The following is an 18,929-nucleotide window of genomic DNA, read 5'->3' on the forward strand; positions in this document are numbered from 1 at the left end:
TGGAGGCAAGAAGACTGGGAAGAGGCTAGCAAGTGTTCAAGAATAGAAGTGACAAGGACCTCCAATAAGGTGGCCACAGTCGGGATGAGGTGCTGGAAATAAAACGGAAGCAATCTACGGCTGCACATTAGAAACGCCTGGGGAAGTTTTCAAACTCCTGCCGCCGAGGTCTCACCCCAGACCAACGGAGTGAGATTTACTGGGTAATTCCAAGGCACCCCCAGGCTTGGGAACTACTGTGGTGGAGGAATGTTGGAGTGGGTTCGAGGAAGAGGGAAGGTTCAGTTTTGAACATGTTAGTTTAAGATGCCTCTGTCTAGCTAAACTTGAAATAGGCAGTAGAGTATGAAGTTCTAGAGTTTGGGATAATTGATATTAACTATTATCTACTGGATATTAACAAAATACTTATTGGCTACCTGCCTATGTGTCAGGCACCTGAAAAAGTGCTTTCCATTTATTAACTTGGTAACCCCCCCAGTGATATATGCACCCCAATGTTTACAGCAGCATTATCAACAACGGCCAAATTATGGAAAGAGCCCACATGTCCATAGACTAATGAATGGCTAAGGAAGAGGAGGTATATGGTGGGTGGGGTGTGTGTGTGTGTGTGTGTGTGTGTGTATTAGTCAGCCATAAAAAGGATGAAATCTTGCCATCTGCAACTATGCGGACAGAGCTAGAGTGGATTATGCTAAGTGAAATAAGTCTATCAGAGAAAGACAAATACCATGCGATTCCATTCATATGTGGAATTTAAGAAACAAAACATGAACATAGGGGAAAAAACAAAGAGAGGCAAACCATAAAACAGACTCTTAACTATAGCGAACAAACTAGGGGTTGATAGAGGGAGGTGGGCCGGGCGATGGGTTAAAAGGGTACTGGGCATTAAGGAGGGCACTTGTGATAAGCACTGGGTGTTGTATGTAAGTGATGAATCACTAAATTTGACTCCTGAAACCAATATTATACTACATGTTAACTGGAATTTCAATTAAAACTTGAAATAAAAAATAACTATCTAAATAAAAATAACTCCCCAGTGACACAGTAAGGTTGGTTCTATTACCGTGTCTAGTTCACAAATGAGTGTTTTACGTCCATTACCCAAATTCAACTCTCCCAACAATTCTATGAGGTTAGTTACTGTCATTATCCCTGTTTCACAAACAAAGAAATCAAAGTTCACAGATGTTAAATAACATACCTAAAGTCCCACAGTAAGTATCAGAGGAAAGATTTAAAGCGAGATTGAACTTCAATGTTGTAGCTAAAGCCATGGGGAAGGTAATGTTGCCCAGAAGACATTCCGGGAAGGCAAGGAGGCCAAGCCAAAGACTTGGAGAATACCAATATTTAATGCGGAGGATGAAGAGCCCATAATGGATGGGAGGGAGAGAAGAAGAATAGGGAGATGCAACAAAACAAACAGAAAACCCACAACATTTCAGAGTTCCAAGGAGAAAGATTTAAGATTAGCACCAAGAAATAATCCACTGATACAGCTATGGGGAGGTGGCTGGAGAGACAGAACTGGAAACCAGAACTTGGTATGCGTGACTACTGAAAGTAAAGAAATTATAATGATTGTAGCCTATTCGTTCAAGAGGTCTGACTATTCAAAGGATTCTAGTAACTACAGGGATTGAAAAGTTATTTTTCTTTCCTTTGTAAAATGAGAGTAATTTAAGCACATCTGTATCCTAAGGGGAAAAAAGTGTCAAAAGGTTGAAGACTCAGAAGAGAGGATATTTGATAAACAAGTTTTTTGAAGAACCTGTAGCTCTGGATAGGAAGTAAACTTCTTTCCTTGATATGGGAAGAAAGGAGGCAAAGTGGTTAACATGGAGAAGTTTGGATATAAGGATAAAAAGTAGTTGTTTTGCCTGATGATAGTTTTTATCACGCCCATCATCTGCCTAGCAGAGAAGAGGCCATAATTTATTTTTACTGTATTTTACAAAAGCAGTGGCCTGCAACACATTGGATACACAATGAACCAAAAAGTGTAGGTTGAAAAACATTCTACTAGACCATGAAGGCTAGAGCATGCCAGAAAAGGCGAGGCAGGATTGTAGACAGGAAAAAAGTAAAGATAAACTAAGAATTATGAGTTATGCATAGTTTGCTTACAGCAGAAGGTTGCCAAAGTAGGATTTGGGACTTCAGATAAGGAGGTAACAGTGATGTGAAAGAATTCACAGATCTCAAGGAAGCAAACCAGCAAAAGTTCAAGGAAGCAGGGAGAAGGGCCAGAGATCAGGCAGAGAACGGCAAGGAGAGCTGAGAGTGATTCCTCATCTGAATTTGCTGCAAACAGAAAAATTAGGTTCCAGTCCCAGTGAGTACACTCTTCATCTGGTTTTATTGGAGAGAACATCCTACCCAACCATAAGTGCGGGCCTGTGCAGATCGATTAATCCCGGGCTGAGATCATCAGATTCAGGACAGAAATCCCTCCCCAACTGCAAATTTCTATCACCATGCAAAATTCTAGCATACATACCTTTTCAGCAACTGTGCGTATTTCAGTTCCAGTATACGTAAATTTGGAGTCACTCCTTTTGGGGATAAATTAGGGGGAAAAAAGGGAACTGAATTTTGGAATATAAAAAGATAGTAAAGCAAAGTAACAAGATTTGCAGTTTTTGCAGTGAAACCTTAGCAGAAACAAAGGAAAAGTGGCAAAGTACATAATCTGTTCAGTGGCAAAGCGAAATTCCTCGAATATTGGGTATTAAGGAGGTGGGGTTGTGAAATACACACTCTGCTATGCTTTGAAATTTAAATAAACGTCACCCAAAGATTTTCCCTCCTGGAGCACTCAAGTTTCTGGCCATCTGAGATCATTATAGAGCCCACCAGATGGAAGCAGAAAGCCACTGACAGTTTAGATGAAGCAAGGAGTCAATAGGGGGAAATGTCTCTTAATATGCTTATTATGTGCTGCAAAGAAAATTACCTGTATTTCGTTGTCATTTCAGGGGAGACAGAACATAAAACATATCAAGCCATAAAATGGAATGTAACAGCAGTGTACAAGTCATACAAAATTCTATGTGTAAGAGCTTTCATAGGTTCACTCATGATCTTGGTATTCCTACCCGTATTTTTTCCAGAAGGTCATACATATATCAAACTGAAAATTCTCCAGAAGGTCATACATATATCAAACTGAAAATTCTCCAAGTAGGAAGTAAGGTGGAAACCAACCTTCAGAGTTGGGGTGGAATTCAAAGTGTGTCACTGAGGGAGCTCCGGATTCGTAATGGTAACTTAAAATAGAAGTTGTACACAATACTGCCAAACTTGTCATCATTTTGAGTTAACAGTAAGATATAGATCAAAAGATATGAGTAAAGAAATATATTCTTACCTTGTGTCATCATTCAACTAGAGTGGGAAAAAGCAGAAAACATTATTGATCACATTACGCCAGTCTGATGTACACGGATGGAGATTATATGAAACTTGGGTCATGTGTTCCTGTATACCAGCACGAAAGGCTGGAGGATTCTTACTTCGGATTATAAACAACTAAGGTATGTCTCCTCATCGTCTTTCGTCCCTCTGCAATACTTAACCCCTTGGAAACCTTTGCGTCTTTGGAACCCTCTTCCCTGTCCGGTTTTCTGATATCCTTAGAAGGCGTCCCAGGAAGAAGACTGGAGGCGAGGCCAGGGACCCTAACCGTGGTTGGCTGCCACCCGATACATTCATTATAGTATTATACTTCATTATATTATGTTATATTTCACTATACTACAGTGTCTTTGCGGCCTGACTCGCGGTTTTGGTCAATGGGGTAATCACTTGACCTAGAGAAACTGCAAGGCCCACCCAGAGGATTATGCAGATCGCTGTGGCGTTGCAGGAGGCTCAACGCGAGTACAGCGACAGAAGACACGAGGCCTGCACTACCTGATCATCCCAAGTCTCGGTCCAGGGGTGTCGGTCAGAGGTTCCCCTAGCCTCCGCAGCCCTGGGCGCTGCCAACACCCAACCCTGGGACACGCTGCGACTGCTCAGCAGGGTTCCGGTCAGGCTAAGTGACCTACTCACCTCCCCTATACACAGCCCCATCACCTCCTCCTTCTCGGTGCTTAGAGCGTGGTTGAGGCAAACTAGGAAAGCATCCGACTCGAGATGAACCGCTTGCACGGCTTGTACCACCTGCACCGCCATCTTGGTCCGACCCTGCTCACGTCCGCCTCGGGCCCAATCCGGGCCTGGCCAACCGGGTACTCCGAAGCGCGGGTTCCGCGGGGGCGGGGCCTGGGGAGCGCGGGCGGGGCGGGGCGGGGCGGGGCGGGGCGGTCGGGGCGGGGCGGGGCTCGGGGCGGGGCTCGAGGCGGGCGCGCGGGGGCGGGGCGGGGCCGGCCCGGCGGCACCTGGGAGACGCCCGCGCCGGTTGGGGCAGGCGTGGCCGTCGGGCGCAGGGCGGTAGCCGGCCGCGGTCGGGGCGTCAGGCCCGGTGGCGGGGTGGGAAGGGAGGCGGCGCTCGCGATTCGCGGGCCGACGTGCTCTGTGAGCGGCGCCCGAGCGGCGGGGCGGGAGCCTCTGGAGCGCCCGCGCCCATTTTGCCCGCCCGCTGAAGAGAGCCGTACGCGGCCTACACGCTCCGGGGACAGCCCTTTGAGGCGGCCTCGCTGCGCGCGCCGGCCTCCTGAGCCAGAGGGACGTTCCTGTGAAATTCGGTCCTAAGACAGTTCAGGTCTTATTTTATTTCGCATGGTTTCCAAGTTACGGCCCCTGAATTTTGTACAACTCTCCCTGGACCGCTTCCGGTCGCCGGCTCTCGCCTGCTAACTTCGGTTCGGGTGACCTCGGCCCGGGATGCCCCTCGGCTCGCCCCGGGCTCACGTCCCGATCGCGGCTTGAGTGGCCCAGGGCGGGGCAACCTGGAAGTTTTAGCCTCGCTGCTCCTGAGGCGGATTAATTAGCCCGAGAAACATTATATTCATGTGAGTAACGTCTTCCAGAAACAGTGCTATACTGTATCTGAAAAAGTATCACTCTTAAGCTTGGCTGCTGCTGTGTTCTACATTGGCTCGTAGGGCTCCTACGCGTTCGGTGCAGGGAACGGGAATCGGGGACTCGAGTTGTATTAAAGGTCTGGGATGTCTCGCAGTCGATATCCACAATGTCAATTTCCTCAGCTCCCCTTGTCTCGATGATATCAGACGTGGTGAAATTCCATGGGAAACGGGTTTTCTTTTCAGGAATGTCAAACGTGCCACGGGTAAAAGTACAGCTCTTTCAACTCCCAAGATTAGGGATTACACGTGGGTTGTAGGAACCGTGCTAAATCAGAGTGTTTATGTCTGTTTGATCTGGTTTTCTCTTCCCTGCGCAGTGTTGAAGCCAGGCAGGCATGGCAGTACTGGAAAGGGAACATTCCCAACATGCTCCTTGAAGAGGTGTTGATGCTTTGCTCTTTTCTCCCAACTCAGTTCCAACCCAAGTCCCCCCACAAACAGGGTCCGCATCCACTGAAATTATCTCTGACAGGTATACCGGCAACCCCCATTTTTACCTAACACAAAAGGATCACACGGCACCTCTTTCCATGATTCATCTTGGTAATGATGAACATTGGGCAAAACTTAAAGTGTGCAATTACATTGGACCCATCGAAATTTTCTCTTGTCTCGGTTTTACACCATGTATCAGTTATGTTTGTGACACATATTAGTTACTGTTTGTGGCTTGTACGCCCTGCCTTAATGGGACAACAACGGCTCTTCTCATTATTATCTTTAGCAATGGAATGTTTTGACTTTATAAAGTGCCTTTAGGCACCTTCAACAACAAAAACACCTTGTCTTTCTTGTTGCTGTTAGTCAATCTTAAATATCAGACCAACATTCTCTAACTTTTATAATACTCGTGGCTGCATTTTACAGTTCTAAATGTTTAAGTGGAGTACAGAAAAAGACTATTACAGCATGCTTATTTTTTTGCTGCCTTTCCATGTAAACTACCCAAATGGGAATCAGACTGTACAATTCCTAGCTCTGTTCTGACTTCATGCAAGTTACCTAACTTCTCTGTGCCTTACTTACTTCCCTTATCTGTAAGTGGCCGTAATAACAGTATCCATAAAACATAAAATAAGTAAGTGCTGACCATTATAATCAATACGTTGTTTATTGCTCATTTTACACCTCAGAAAACAAGTGTAGAAACATTAACGTGTCCCAATTTCCAAAGCTAGCAAGTGGCAAAATCAGGGCATGTATTCTTAGTAACTTCACCCATTGTGATTAAATCAGTTGATTAATTCACTTCAAAGAAAATACGTTCAACCGGTTAGTGTTTACAGATTGTTCAAGCACGTGGAAATGGAAGTAAATTATACTTTTCATAAGGAAGTCTTTCTATGTTGTTTATCATCCATTTAATTTAACAGGAAATTTATGAAATTTTTCCTCCAAATGAAATTATGAAATTATTTCCTTACTAGGAAATAGTGTGTCTAGGCCAGTGTAGTCTCTGGCCATGAAATCAAGGTGACCCCCATGGGGACAATCTGCTTTAGTGCCTTAATGGATGATAAAGCCATATAAGCACTTTTTGAATCCACTTGAATTTGCAGATGGTAGTATTCCTTTGAGTTGAGTGGAGGTTTATGTTGGGTATTATATTGCATGTTGTACCTGAGTTTATCTTGAGGATTTTAGAGATTCGTCTTAGTTCAAGATGTTCTGAATTTTGTGAACAAGTTTCATGTGCAGAAGAATGTTGTCTAATCAAATGAATTTGGGAAATGTTAAAATAAGGTTTCTTTACTGTGTGACTTGCCAGAGTTTTTACCACACTCATGAACCTTGTGACTATAAGATTCCCAAACTTTTCTGACCAAGGAAAAAGTTAGGGGCAAGTGTTCCAAGAATGACATTTTAGGGAAATGGTTTCCAATTTATACAACCTGTGATTTTATGATCCTTCATCTTAATCTTAGGCCTTCAGCTGTTGCTTTTCTCTGGTAAGGATATTGTTGGCTTGTGCTCGTGCAGCAGCTTCGCCGTGAGCGGTAACACACATAAGCGCAGGGTCATGAGCGGGAGTTTGTTCCCCCGGCTCATCCTCCAGATGCCCAGCATGTCGGCCTTCAGGTCCCAGCAGCACATCACACTGCCTTTCTTCTGAGAATGTTTTGTAGTGACTCATAGGCCTCTTTGTAGTAATTCATAGTAACTCAGACTATCATCTCCAATTTATCTGCCCTCTGTATCACTGGAATCATTTCATTTTGATGTCAGTGCAACCAGTAAAATTTTGCTTTTCATTCAAAGCAAGCTTAAATGTCAATATATTAGTTGTTGACTATCTGTGAAGGTGAGATGGTAGTGAAACTCTTAATACTTGGTTCTATTTTTTTTTAATGGCCATACTTATTTCTTTTGTACTCAAAATCCAGACTTTAATATATATATTTTTTACATTAGTATTTACTTGCTTTTTGTTTGTATCTCTGCTTTCCACAGCCCCGGGGAAAAGGAGAGGCAGAACAATTGTATCTGCTAAATGGAAAAAAAATAACTTTGACAGAATATATGGTTATATAATATACCTAAAGAATCTGTCTCTACCCACGTATACGTGGTCTCTATCTGTTTCCCCTCTCTGCTCTGCATACATATCCACTCACTCGCACACAGGAACACTGACGAGTACTGACACTTCAGGTGCCCAGAACTACTATATCATTCCTGTTATGGAAGACCTTATGATACTGTATTTGAGGGGAGACAAGGCTTGTGAAATAAGCAGAGCAATTTGTAATTAGAGGCAAAACTATGAGCTTGAGCTGAGACATAAGCGCTGCAGTAGTCCTAGGAGACACGAAGTTTTCCTGGAGAGGGCAGGCACCCGCACTCTGCCATAATAGTACTGAGGTAGGCAGAACGGCTTGTGGAGGCATGTTAGGCAAGTAGAAAGCTCAAGCAAGGATTTGGAGCTAGAAATGAGCCTACTATTTAGGGGAAAGTTTGCCTCAAATATTGTGGCAGTGGTGCTTGCTGAAATTGATGACAGATAGGATGCAGCACCGAAGAAGAGGAAGAAGTCCAAGATAACTTGCAAGTTTTGAGTCTGCAAGATCAGGAGAGGTGGTGTTGCCACCTAGAGAAACTGGGATTTGGTGAAGGAGAAGGGATTCTTTAGGTGAGTTTGCGATGACAGAGCCCAGTGGGGGCTTACCATGGGCTCAGAGTCAACTCCATTCAGGATACAATGGGTGAAGCAACTATTATGCTCTTAAATTATCCACTGAAATCAGACCATTTATTACATCTCTAAAACACATCTTCCTCTACTACTAGGGAAGGTGAACTAACAGTGATAAGAAACAAACAAACAAAAAAACCTGCTGTCCTTGAAAAGAGGGCTTGGTTTGACTCAATTAGTTCTTTCAGGCTTTTTCCTTGGCTGTATCATACCGTGTTCTGGCATCTCATTTGCTCTTGGCAATCTCAGTAATGGTTTAGCAACCTTCGGAGATGTGCTGCAGTTCCTCTCCTGCCTAAAGGCCACCTAGTGAGAACAGGAGGCGTTTGTTCGGTGGGGCAGATCCCCCAATGCCATATCTGCTCTGTCAGAGGAAGAAATACAGCGAAACCATGCCATGATGCTAGGAGCCAGGTACAAACTATTCATTCCTGCAAAATGCAGGTCACGTAATCGTGAGGCCCTGAAATGCAATCCAGAGCTAGGCAGAAAACCCTATGGGTTAGAGCCGAGTCCACGTTATGGAAAGAGTTTGCCCAGGAGATTTGCTTCCTTTACACCTCTCAAATGGTGGAGGCCTTTTCTGGCCTTATGACTTGTGAAATCAGAATTAAAATGCACACCTCTGTGGAGAAACGGGTTCCGGTGACATCCTGAAGCATTATTAAAATGAACAAGGATCTAGATGGATAACCATCATTTGCTCTCCGCTCCCAATCACCATGATCCCAAAAGTCTTTTGCAGCCTCAGAATTCCATGAAGCTACCTTAAATATTTTTGTTAACATGAAAACCCCCATCTGGAAATGCCCAACTGCTATCAGTAACCTTTCTAAGTAAGCTGATAAATAGGTTGTTTGTCCTTAAAACAAACTTCGAATTTTAATTTAGAAAGCGATGCACATAAGTCAGCCTTCACAGTCCTTTAAAATGGAATTGCTTGAAAGGGGCTTTTACCTGGGGAATATGGCACACGCATCCATCGCTGCCCAAATAAGTGCTTGTGCACACTCTGTTGCTAACTGCATTTTGTCGGAGGCTGCTCTGTGAATGCAGAGACTGTGACAGCACTGCCCAGCTTCCTGAGGTGCTAGTCCTACATCTCCACAGAGCTCCCCACTGAGCTCAGGAGCTGAGTGCTTCACAGGCAAGAATTAGCGTGACCTGAGGCTCTGCTGAGTGACACTTGAGTGTCTTGATGAGTGTCAGATGGCCTCGGCTCCATGCAGGCTGTGCAAGTAGATATGTAAGTTTTTGTTCTGGTTGGTGGTTGCTAGTTCCAGGTCACCTTGCTCACTGGTGAGTTCATTCAAACCCGAAAAGTCACACCTGTGTCCTGTGCGCGGGTGCTGCAGGCTTAGGTGGAGAAAAGCAGGGCTAGAATTGGAACCCAAAGCCCAGAATGGCAGGAGAGGATGTGGGGGCTCCACCGGATCACCTCTGGGTTCACCAAGAGGGCATCTACCGCGACGAATACCAGCGCACGTGGGTGGCCGTCGTGGAAGAGGTAAGTGTTTCCATTTTGCTTATTTTTTTAAATAGATTTTGCTTTTAAGCAACTTGGTTTCTAACCAGTCTCAAAATTCTGAAATCTTTTTGCTTTTATTTTTGATCATTTTTTTCCATTAGGAGACGAGTTCCCTAAGGGCACGAGTCCAGCAAGTTCAGGTTCCCTTAGGTGACGCAGCTAGACCAAGTCACCTTCTTACCTCCCAGCTACCTCTCATGTGGCAACTCTACCCTGAGGAACGCTACATGGATAACAACTCTCGCTTGTGGCAGATCCAGCATCATTTAATGGTACCCATGTTGCTTAATCGCCTTCCATTGTATTGGGGGCTCTTAAAACAGAGAACTCTATAAACTTTCTTTTCCTGACAGGTCAGGGGAGTACAGGAGCTGTTGCTTAAGCTTTTGCCTGATGATTAACCTGGTATGTATTTCTATTTCTCCCCTGTTCTCCCTTTTTGTTTTTCACTCTGGTTGTGATTTTAATGATCTACTTTTTTTTCCAGGTGCTGGGATTCTAGGAAGATATGCTCCTCTGTTCTATTCAGTATATGGCAATCACTTCATCCACCACTGCAGTGCACCCACCTGTGGGCCTGGGGGGAGGGACTGGGTTGAAAAACTGTTCAAGAACACAGAAGCTTAGGAAGGGTCATGAAGAACACCACAAGTGGAACTGCAGAGAGGGGTTCACACAGGCAGAAAGCAAGTAAAAAAGCACTTAGTCAGGATACGTAACTTGAAATTGACTCCTTTGGAAATTGCCATAGAACCGTTAATGGACATCATCAGCTGGAACTGGGATCTGATGAGTCCCACAAAAGTCAGCACCTGCTACAGAACAGATGCCCCGATCACCAAGGACTTGGTACTGGTTTAGAGAGAAGAGAGCAGCTCCTAGCAGCATCAACATCTATGTGTCGCTTATTTGCCCTGCGCAATTCACCTGCCTTTCCTTCTCCCATCCTGTAAATATCCCAGGTTTTGCTCCAGTGTTTCCCCTCCCAGTACTGACCTAACTTGGATCTTATGGAGAACTTAGGGGGCTCTGAAAAAAGAGGAGGTTATTTGAATTAATGAAATGGGCTACAAAGGCTACTGGGCCTTTTTCCTTTCTGAAATTGTGCCTTCAAATTTTTAGAGGTTGCTAATCAAAATCATGGGCACTTAAATTCATCCTCTGGCTACAGATAAATAAGTTGGTTTCTGTAAGAGCTCTAAAAATTATTTTAGCTGCTTAACTAGCACCTTTCTCAGGAAGTAATAATAGCACCAAATATTACTGATTCCTAGGAAACCATTTACTACCTGATAAAGAATTTTCTGAGTTAAAGTAGTCATAACTGTTTATGTACATTAAAAGTAAGGCTTTATTTTTTTAAAAAAATCTTGGGAATCACATCCACCATGTATTGAATCCTTACTGCCTCCCTTCCCGGCTTGACTATTCTGTGCACTTAATCCTTCCACTAATGCTTTGAGGTACGTAGGGATGGCCCCCATTTTGCATATGAATTATAAGGAAAAAGGCTCAAGGAGTTTAATCATTTACCAAGGGTGGTTCTGTGAATGATAGATCTGAGCAGTGGGCAAGCCTATTGGTCTGTGGCATCGGCTCCTTTAGCCTGCAATTGGTTTACGATATTCAAGATGAGGTGATTGAATTCAAGGTTTTATTTTCATGTAAAGCTATTTATGTCTTCAAAACTGAATGAAATGGATATTATAAAAATACAGTTGATTCATCCTATGAATGGGAAGAGTATTTTTAGTGCAATTATTTTCTAGCATACCTGGTTGTCTCAGAAGAAAATCCCATCTAGAGGGGCTTTAAATAAAGTCTTTATGGATAAAAGACAAAATAAAAATCATTTTTCTTATTTTAGTTTTCTGGATATGCCGCAGAAGGATCCGTGCCAGAAACAAGCCTGTGAAATACAGAAATGTTTACAAGGTAGTATGTTAAATGCTTTTTTATATTTTTCCACTTTATCTGTGAACTAACTACAAGAGACCAACTTTTCTTCTTATCAGCAAATGATATGAGCTCCTCTCAAAAGTAGTATTTCTGTAATCATCCTGAAGATTTTTCTCATTGTTTCAACAAAGATGCAGAAAATACAAAGTGATATGATCCAAGCTTCATGTTTGCGATCCTGGTTATACGTTAGAATCTTTAAACTACATTAGACTAAAATCTTTTAAAAAAAAGCTCTTGCCTAGAACAATTAAATCAGACTTCCTGAAGACGGGTTCTGGGCAGGAATCAGTCTAAAAAGCTAACCAGGTTATTTTAATGTACAGCCAGAGTTAAGAATTACTAAGCTGAGCAAAGTCCTTTTTTAAAAAGACTAGTTTTAAATGGGTTGGTTATACTTCACTGTGGCTGAAAACCCACTTTTTAAAAGCAATCAGATTAGAAATGGGGGTTGAAAATGCAATTGGAATTCGGCTGCCAAGTCAGCAACTAAGTCTTTAAAAAAAGCAAATTTCAACTTAAGCATATTTGATGTGATTTGTCCACTTGATTTTCAACACTGATGTTTTTGTTAACTTTTCCCATTAGTAAAGTAATACTTTACATGGAGTCCATGAAACTATAGAAGGGTCTGAAGGAAAAATGTTAAGAATTTACCCAAAGATTCACTACTAAAGAAAACCCTTGTTTGTATACTTCCTTTGCCTTTTAACTTTCATTCTTAGACTTTTCATTTTATGATGTAAGCAGTATTTCATAAAATCTTAATCTACAATGTTGATGTATAATGATAGTAATGCTACTTTATTCATCCTTTTCTTTCCTCCAAATTTAAGAAAAAGGAAAATGTTTTTCACAGCTTCTTCTCCCAAATAAGTTCTTACCTTATTTGAATTAGCAACATATGGATATAGTGTGGGAGGATTGAGGGCTGGAAGGACTGAGTTAGCATTAAGCACAGCCATAAGTGTTTTAAACATATTAAGTCATTTAGTCTTTTCATCCATAAGGTGGATGCTGCTATGACCCCCATTTTATAGATGGATAAATTGACACAGAAGTCAGATAACTTGTCTAGTAAGGGGTGCAAGGCGGGTTTGAATCCTTTTGGTCTGACTCCAAGCTTGGACTCAGCCACTCTGCTATATTCTTTCTAGTCAGAATTAGTGTTTGTTTGTTTTTTAAAATCCTGGACTAACTCCCATGCACCCCATTTTAGCACTGGGGGACTTGGATCAACTGCAGCTGACCTAGAACCTTTAGGTCAAGTTCTCCCTGACTTAAGGTCTGTGTATAGTAGGGGCTCTACATATATTTTCTGTAGAGAGCCAAATAGAAAATATTTTAGGCCTTGGAGGCCCGAAGGTCTTTGTTGTAGAGTAATTACAATTGTAATTACAATTGCAATTTCCCCGCCTCTGTTGCACAGACTTGGTAGGGACGTCCCACAGCCACCACGGTCCTAGAAAAGGGTATGTAAGTTATTAACCTGAAAGAAAAGGAAATTTATATGTAAAAATACCTTTCAACCACTTTTAAATCATGCTTTTTTTTTTTCTAATTGTCCTGTTGACTGGTCTGTACATCAGAAAGAATTAAATGGATTTGGGTGCATCCTCTTTCTTCCAGGGCCCTAGATAAAATGAAGTGAAAAGGAATGGGAAGCACTGATCTAAACTTCCCTGCATCTGAGTTCTATGAGATCATGACTAGGGTCTGCCTGTCTGTTTTTCAGCCAACAACTACATGGAATCTAAGTGTCAGGCTGTCATCCAAGAACTGCGTAAGTGTTGCGCTCGATATCCTAAGGGAAGATCTCTCGTCTGTTCGGGATTTGAAAGAGAGGAGGAAGAAAAGCTGACATTGAAGCCTACATCAAAGTAAAGTTCTGCTGAAAAGTTAAATGCTGCACCATGTATCCACCAAGCAAGTTTGTCTCCCTGACTCTTTCTTCAGGCCAGGTAGCAACAAATATCAAATACAAAAGTCAACTATAAAAGTTAATGAATATGCCATCTATGCAGAACAGATAGAAATATATTAAATATGTAGAATGTAATAAAACTGAGCTGCTAAAATAAACCTGTTAAGTGAAAAATTTTGGTTTGGTACTTGCGATATTGTGACTTATAAGAAATATATATTTGGTCTTTATCTTTCCTGGTACACAGCTCCTAAAACCCTTGGAATTTCCTAAGTGATAATCGTGATAAAGGTGTCTTGTCACATTAATGAGGTGACTTTTGCATAGTAACCTATGCATGAAGACTGGTTGCCAGGGGAACCAACCCTGTGATTAGAGGGTTGGAACTTTCAATCCCACACTCCCCTTACCTCTGGGAAGGGGAGAGGGACTGGAGGTTAAATCAGTCACCGATGGCCAATGAGTTAATCAGTCATTACTGTAATGGAGCCTCTGTAAAAACCAAAAAGGACTGGGTTTGGACAGAAACTCCTGTATGTGGGACCTTGACCTTTGTACCTCTTCATCTAGCTGTTTATCTGTATCCTTTATAATAAGCTGGCAAATGTTGAAGTAAATGTTTTTGAGTTCTGTAGTTAACTCTAGCAAATTAATCAAACCCAAGGAGGATGTCCTTGGGAACCTCAGACTTATAGCCAGTGAGGCAGAAGGACAGGTAACAATCTGGACTTAGCAATAGGTGTTTGAATTTGGGGCAGTCTTTTAGACTGAGCCCCTAACCTGGGGGATCTGACACTAATTCCAAGTAGATAGATAGGGTCCTAACTTAAGTTTGTAGGACACCTAGTCAGTGTCCACTGAGAATTGGAGAATTGCTTGATATAGATGTTAATGAGTTGTCTTTAGCCTTTGAATTTGGACTACTAATACCATTCATAAAACTCATCCTTTGTTAGGTGAAAAGACACCCCTCCAGTGCCACAACCATGACACGTTCAGACTACATGCCGTTGCATTTCTAGTAATTCAGAGCACAGTGTCCTTCCAGATGCCAGTGAGAGCATTTCTTTCTACTTTTACCTCCCCACTGCAGTGCCTAGCAAGAAGAAGACACTTAATATTTGTTCAAAGGGTGGTAGGAAAGGCCTAGAAATGATTCTTGTAATGTTTAACAACCCCTAATTTATCATGAGAAAACTGAAAAACAAAACAAAACACTTCGTTGGAAGGCAAGCAGGCAGCAACAGAATTCTTAGGTGGTTTATCTATTATAATCAAAACGTTACAGTGAACCCTCATGTTAATACAAGGCTGCTCTAGGAAGCCTGTTGACAGTTGTCAGTGACTTCACGTGGTGGTGGTAGAGTGACAGTATCAAACAAGCCATTTGCTTTCCTCAAACAGGTGCTAGAACCACCATCACTCCAGGCTGCCCCCAGAAGAAAAAGATGACTTTCTAAGCAGGGGCAGAAACAAATTCTGTTATGTCCCTGTCTTAGTCCATTCGGGCTGTTTTAAGTCCATTCTGGCTTATGAACAACAGACATGTATGTATTTCTCACAGTTCTGAGGCTGGAAGTCCAAGTTCAAGGCACCTCCCATGTCAGGAGGGGAGCGAGCAAGCTTTCCTGGGTCTGTTCAATAGAGGCACTAATCCCAGGCATGAGGGCTCCACCTCCATGAACTAATCATCTCCCAAAAGACCCACCTCCAAATATCATCACCTTGGGTGTTAGGATTTCAACACGAATTTTTGGGAACACATTCAGTCCAGAACAGGGAGGATCCTACATTGCCGTGAATGACTAAAGTAAGATAGTCTGAGATAGTCAAATACCATCATTATTTGAGACCAACTGTTCTTTTAAGCAGCATTCCCTAAAGTGTTTCTAGGAATTGCTGTCAAAGGCGGGGAGGGGACAAAAGGCTTCTGTGGTCAGATAAGTTCGGGGAATGTTACATTAGACATAAGTTAACAGGTTTCTCCTTTAAGGCTCCAAAGCTTTCAATATGTTACTGTAAATTATGATTCTTTGAAAAGGACTACGTAATGCACTACTTGCCAGTGTCCCCATTTTGCAGACAGCCCCTCACAGGGTGAACGTTCCCCAGAGAGACTTGGAGAAAATGCTGCCTTAGAGAGGTTTGGTCCACAAACCAGGGTGATCGTGCTGTGTTCTCATGAAATCATTTAAATGAACTCTTGTGTGAATAGTGAAATGATTTAATAAATGAACTCTTGTGTGAACAGTGAAAATGATTTAATAAAACATTTTACAACTATGTTTACATTATATACACATGTTAAGTTACATTTAAAATTATCAATTGATAGCAGTGCTAGGATTTATACTAGGAATCACTGTATGATCAAATACATAGTTTTACTGTGCTTTATTACAAAATCATTTTTGAGTTAACTACTCAAGTTTCAGACTGTTTTAAACTTTTTTCCCTAGGGTATACTTTACTTGGTACTCTCAAAACTTGAAATAAATTGTTTCTTCCTATCTTTAAGCTCAGTCCTGTCTCAGTTGAAGTCAACATCTATTGGCAGACATTAAATCAGATTCTTCTCTGCTATGGTGACACACAGCAAAGTAGAACAGCCATCAGAAAAGCTCCACATTCATCTAGTGTTTTTTCCATGTTAGGGACCGCAGCACTGAGTCGCAGTCTCTAGGGAGGAACTGGGAGGGAGAGAACTATGATCTCTCTTTTAGAGACTAAGAAGTCTGTAAGTGGGCTGGTGGTGCTAAGTTTAATCACTTGGTTAACTAGTAACTAAAAGAGCTCAGTGGGGAGGGCCGTATCTCACTACTTTCCATCTGAAAACTTCAGCATCCACTGATGAGAGAAGCTCCTGATCTGCCATCATGCTGGTGTGACAACTCCCTTCCCCACATCCACTCCCCACAACTCCTAACATTTAATCATCTGTACGCTTGTGTTTGGTATCTGGAAGGCATCTATAGTTGCATGGCACTTAATATAAAAGGCTTTAAAGGCCTGTTAAGTGGTCACTTGTTAACAGCAGAACTATAACTTCTTTAGCACAGCTTCCAACTCTGCTACAGTGGCTCTCAACCTTGGGTGCTCAGTGGAAACATATGAGGCATCCACCCAAAGGTGCCACAGACCAGTGAACTCCGTCTGTAGGAGAAGAGCGTGTCAGTAGTTTGTAAAACTCCACTGCTCTCAATAATCCTGATGGCATTCTTAACCATTTTAAATTCAGAAAGGTAGACAGTTTTGGTGGTCAGTAAGCTGACTTCACAGGTTTTTTTAAATGTGAAAAAAGTGCAACACTGTCAATTTTCTTCAGAAAAATATTGCTCTTAAAATTCATGATTCTTTGAGAAGAACCAAACATCACAGAACATGATTTCTGGGAAATCAGGTCCAGAATAAGATACATATCTTGTGCCCAATTCTCTGAGAGATCACACTAATGTGTAAACAATGAAGAAAGCCCCGTACCCGGGCTTCATGACGGAAAGCAAGCTGGTAATTGGCGGAAGCAGCAGAGAAGGCAGCAGTCTAGTTTCGCCTTAAGTGAGTTTCCATCAGAGAAGAAACTGAGATGATCGTGAAACATTAATGATACTCAGCAATTTCAAATCCATCTCTATACCATTTCTTCAAGCAGAGGTTTCTTGTATTTTCCGAAACTAATAGAAAAGTAGAGGTCTCAGTCATGCCCACCTGGCTGACAAGTTATCAAACAAAAGGACGGAGACAACAGTCTTACAATAGTTAACCATACAGTAACTGCATTTTGATAGCTTAAGCATCCCCTACCAGAGTATGTCAGCCGGAATTATGTAAGGTTCATTCCTTCTAGAATACTGTTCTCCAACTTAATTCCTGTCCTGTCTTCTGCCAGCATCCATGAGGCTGTAATTGCCCAGGTCCAGTAAGGAGGACTCTTACCAAGTGGTAGGGCAGGTGGGGGGGGGGGGGGTCAGGACTCCCGCTGTTTGATGAATGTCCCCAGGCTGAGTGTTAAGAGGTCGGAGCAAACATGAGGTCCAGATGGGAAGCAGGAGGAAAATGTTGTATGTTAAGACAATGACAGTGACACTAATGACAATGAGGCTGCTCAGCAATGAGGACACAGAGCCTTACGATGACTGACAACACTGGAGTCTTGTTTTTTTGAGCCTTAGAAGGCAGTAGCCTAAACTGAAAGTTGGGTCCCTCTCATGTCTCGTTGGACACCAGGGTGAACTTCGGGGAGAAGGAACTCAAGCATTATAGAGAAACTGCTGTGACCTTGTCTGACGGACACATCCACACCTGGAGGCTGAAACACCTGCAAGGCTTTTCTCCCCTTTGCCACCCTGCCCCCGTGCACCCTACTGTGCCCTTTCTGTCCTCTGCTGGGCCACCACCCGGTGCCCTTGTGACCCTGAGCCACCCTTTGATGAACTGTTGCTGCCGTGATGGGACTGGGCAGGATTGAGACACGTTCACAGCAGTTTGTCCTAATCTGGGCCAAACTACAGGTAGAGAAGCCCTGAGTACGGTGTTACCACATCCCTGCCAGCAGGGGGCACCAAACTCCAAACACGGGGGCTTCCTCTGCCGTTCACAGAAAATCTACAGTTTCTTCAGAGAGAAGCCCAGCACATTATTGGACTCTGGGTTCTGGAGAAAAGTATGTACCTCACTAATCAAGAAAAATGATCCCATCATGTGTGCAACTGCCTGGTCCTGGTATCTTGGTTTTGTACGATGGGTTGGCTGCTAGTTGTTCTTTTGGGAGAGATCTCACCTTCCCCGTCATCATCTCAAACAAAGCTCTGGCAACAGGGCCTCAATTGAGACGCTCCCTAAACGTCTGCTGAAATCCAACACATACACCAGAGCACCTTGCACTGGCACAAGCGGTGGCCCTACTTGGTGGACAGAACTCAGGACCATTCTCATCGCAGCAGCTTGAGGCCCACCTACAATCCTGACCTTCACCATGCACTTCAGGGTCCCAGAAGGCTTGGAAGAAACTTCCACAGGAACTTACAGGTTTTATTTTGGTCTATTATCTATTACAAGCTGATGAAAGGTTAGAATGACCTACTGTCCTCACCGATAATCACAGGAAAATATAGATGGACATAAGGCAACTCCCATCCCACTAGAGAGGCAGTCGGTGGTCACTCTTCCCATCATGCAACCCAAAGGAGAACAAGGCACATGAGTTAGGTTTTACAGTCACCATTCTATTGGTCTGGGTAAATGACGTGGGTCAAGTCATCGAAGAGCTGCAGCCTTGATTGC

At 43.0% G+C, this 18,929-nt stretch overlaps 3 protein-coding genes across 10 annotated transcripts in view; 2 read left to right on the top strand and 1 right to left on the bottom strand.

Moving 5' to 3' along the window:
- Positions 1–4,267, bottom strand: part of BRCC3 (BRCA1/BRCA2-containing complex subunit 3) — a 55,375-nt gene extending 51,108 nt beyond the window's left edge. For 3 of the 5 annotated variants that reach the window (XM_047716914.1, XM_047716915.1, XM_047716913.1), the window contains exons 1-3: positions 4,069–4,264; positions 3,383–3,399; positions 2,513–2,567 (exon numbers count right to left, since the gene is read on the bottom strand). In XM_047716914.1, the coding sequence (XP_047572870.1) occupies positions 2,513–2,567; positions 3,383–3,399; positions 4,069–4,191 (195 nt within the window). In that variant the 5' untranslated portion in view covers positions 4,192–4,264. Of the gene's footprint in view, positions 1–2,512; positions 2,568–3,382; positions 3,400–4,068 lie in introns of all 5 variants that reach the window. The other 2 variants (XM_047716918.1, XM_047716917.1) reach the window with 2 other exon arrangements.
- A 564-nt stretch (positions 4,268–4,831) lies between these two features.
- On the top strand, positions 4,832–13,823 carry CMC4 (C-X9-C motif containing 4). 4 transcript variants are annotated; one of them, XM_047716923.1, is made up of 3 exons: positions 4,832–4,970; positions 11,634–11,701; positions 13,461–13,823. In XM_047716923.1, the coding sequence occupies exons 2-3, from the start codon at positions 11,644–11,646 to the stop codon at positions 13,607–13,609; spliced, it is 207 nt and encodes a 68-aa protein (XP_047572879.1). In that variant the 5' UTR covers positions 4,832–4,970; positions 11,634–11,643; the 3' UTR covers positions 13,610–13,823. The 4 variants fall into 4 exon arrangements, with proteins under 4 accessions (XP_047572879.1, XP_047572880.1, XP_047572878.1 ...); XM_047716924.1 differs by lacking the exon at positions 4,832–4,970 and adding an exon at positions 9,912–10,038; XM_047716922.1 differs by lacking the exon at positions 4,832–4,970 and adding an exon at positions 10,331–10,715.
- On the top strand, positions 9,603–10,393 carry MTCP1 (mature T cell proliferation 1). Its single transcript, XM_047716920.1, has 4 exons — positions 9,603–9,745; positions 9,868–10,038; positions 10,120–10,171; positions 10,254–10,393. The coding sequence occupies exons 1-3, from the start codon at positions 9,641–9,643 to the stop codon at positions 10,165–10,167; spliced, it is 324 nt and encodes a 107-aa protein (XP_047572876.1). The 5' UTR covers positions 9,603–9,640; the 3' UTR covers positions 10,168–10,171; positions 10,254–10,393.
- Positions 13,824–18,929: the final 5,106 nt, after the last annotated feature.

Source organism: Lutra lutra, chromosome X (assembly GCF_902655055.1).
Source record: "Lutra lutra chromosome X, mLutLut1.2, whole genome shotgun sequence".
Taxonomy (NCBI): Eukaryota; Metazoa; Chordata; class Mammalia; order Carnivora; family Mustelidae; genus Lutra; species Lutra lutra.

Bases quoted from the DNA above. Each gene is read 5' to 3' on its own strand.
- MTCP1 (XM_047716920.1), top strand. From the start codon at position 9,641: ATGGCAGGAGAGGATGTGGGGGCTCCACCGGATCACCTCTGGGTTCAC. The intron at 9,746-9,867 runs GTAAGTGTTTCC...TTTTTCCATTAG, and splicing joins GGGTGGCCGTCGTGGAAGAG to GAGACGAGTTCCCTAAGGGC. The intron at 10,039-10,119 runs GTACCCATGTTG...TTTTCCTGACAG, and splicing joins AGATCCAGCATCATTTAATG to GTCAGGGGAGTACAGGAGCT.
- CMC4 (XM_047716921.1), top strand. From the start codon at position 11,317: ATGATAGATCTGAGCAGTGGGCAAGCCTATTGGTCTGTGGCATCGGCT. The intron at 11,403-11,633 runs GTGATTGAATTC...TTCTTATTTTAG, and splicing joins TTTACGATATTCAAGATGAG to TTTTCTGGATATGCCGCAGA. The intron at 11,702-13,460 runs GTAGTATGTTAA...TCTGTTTTTCAG, and splicing joins AATACAGAAATGTTTACAAG to CCAACAACTACATGGAATCT.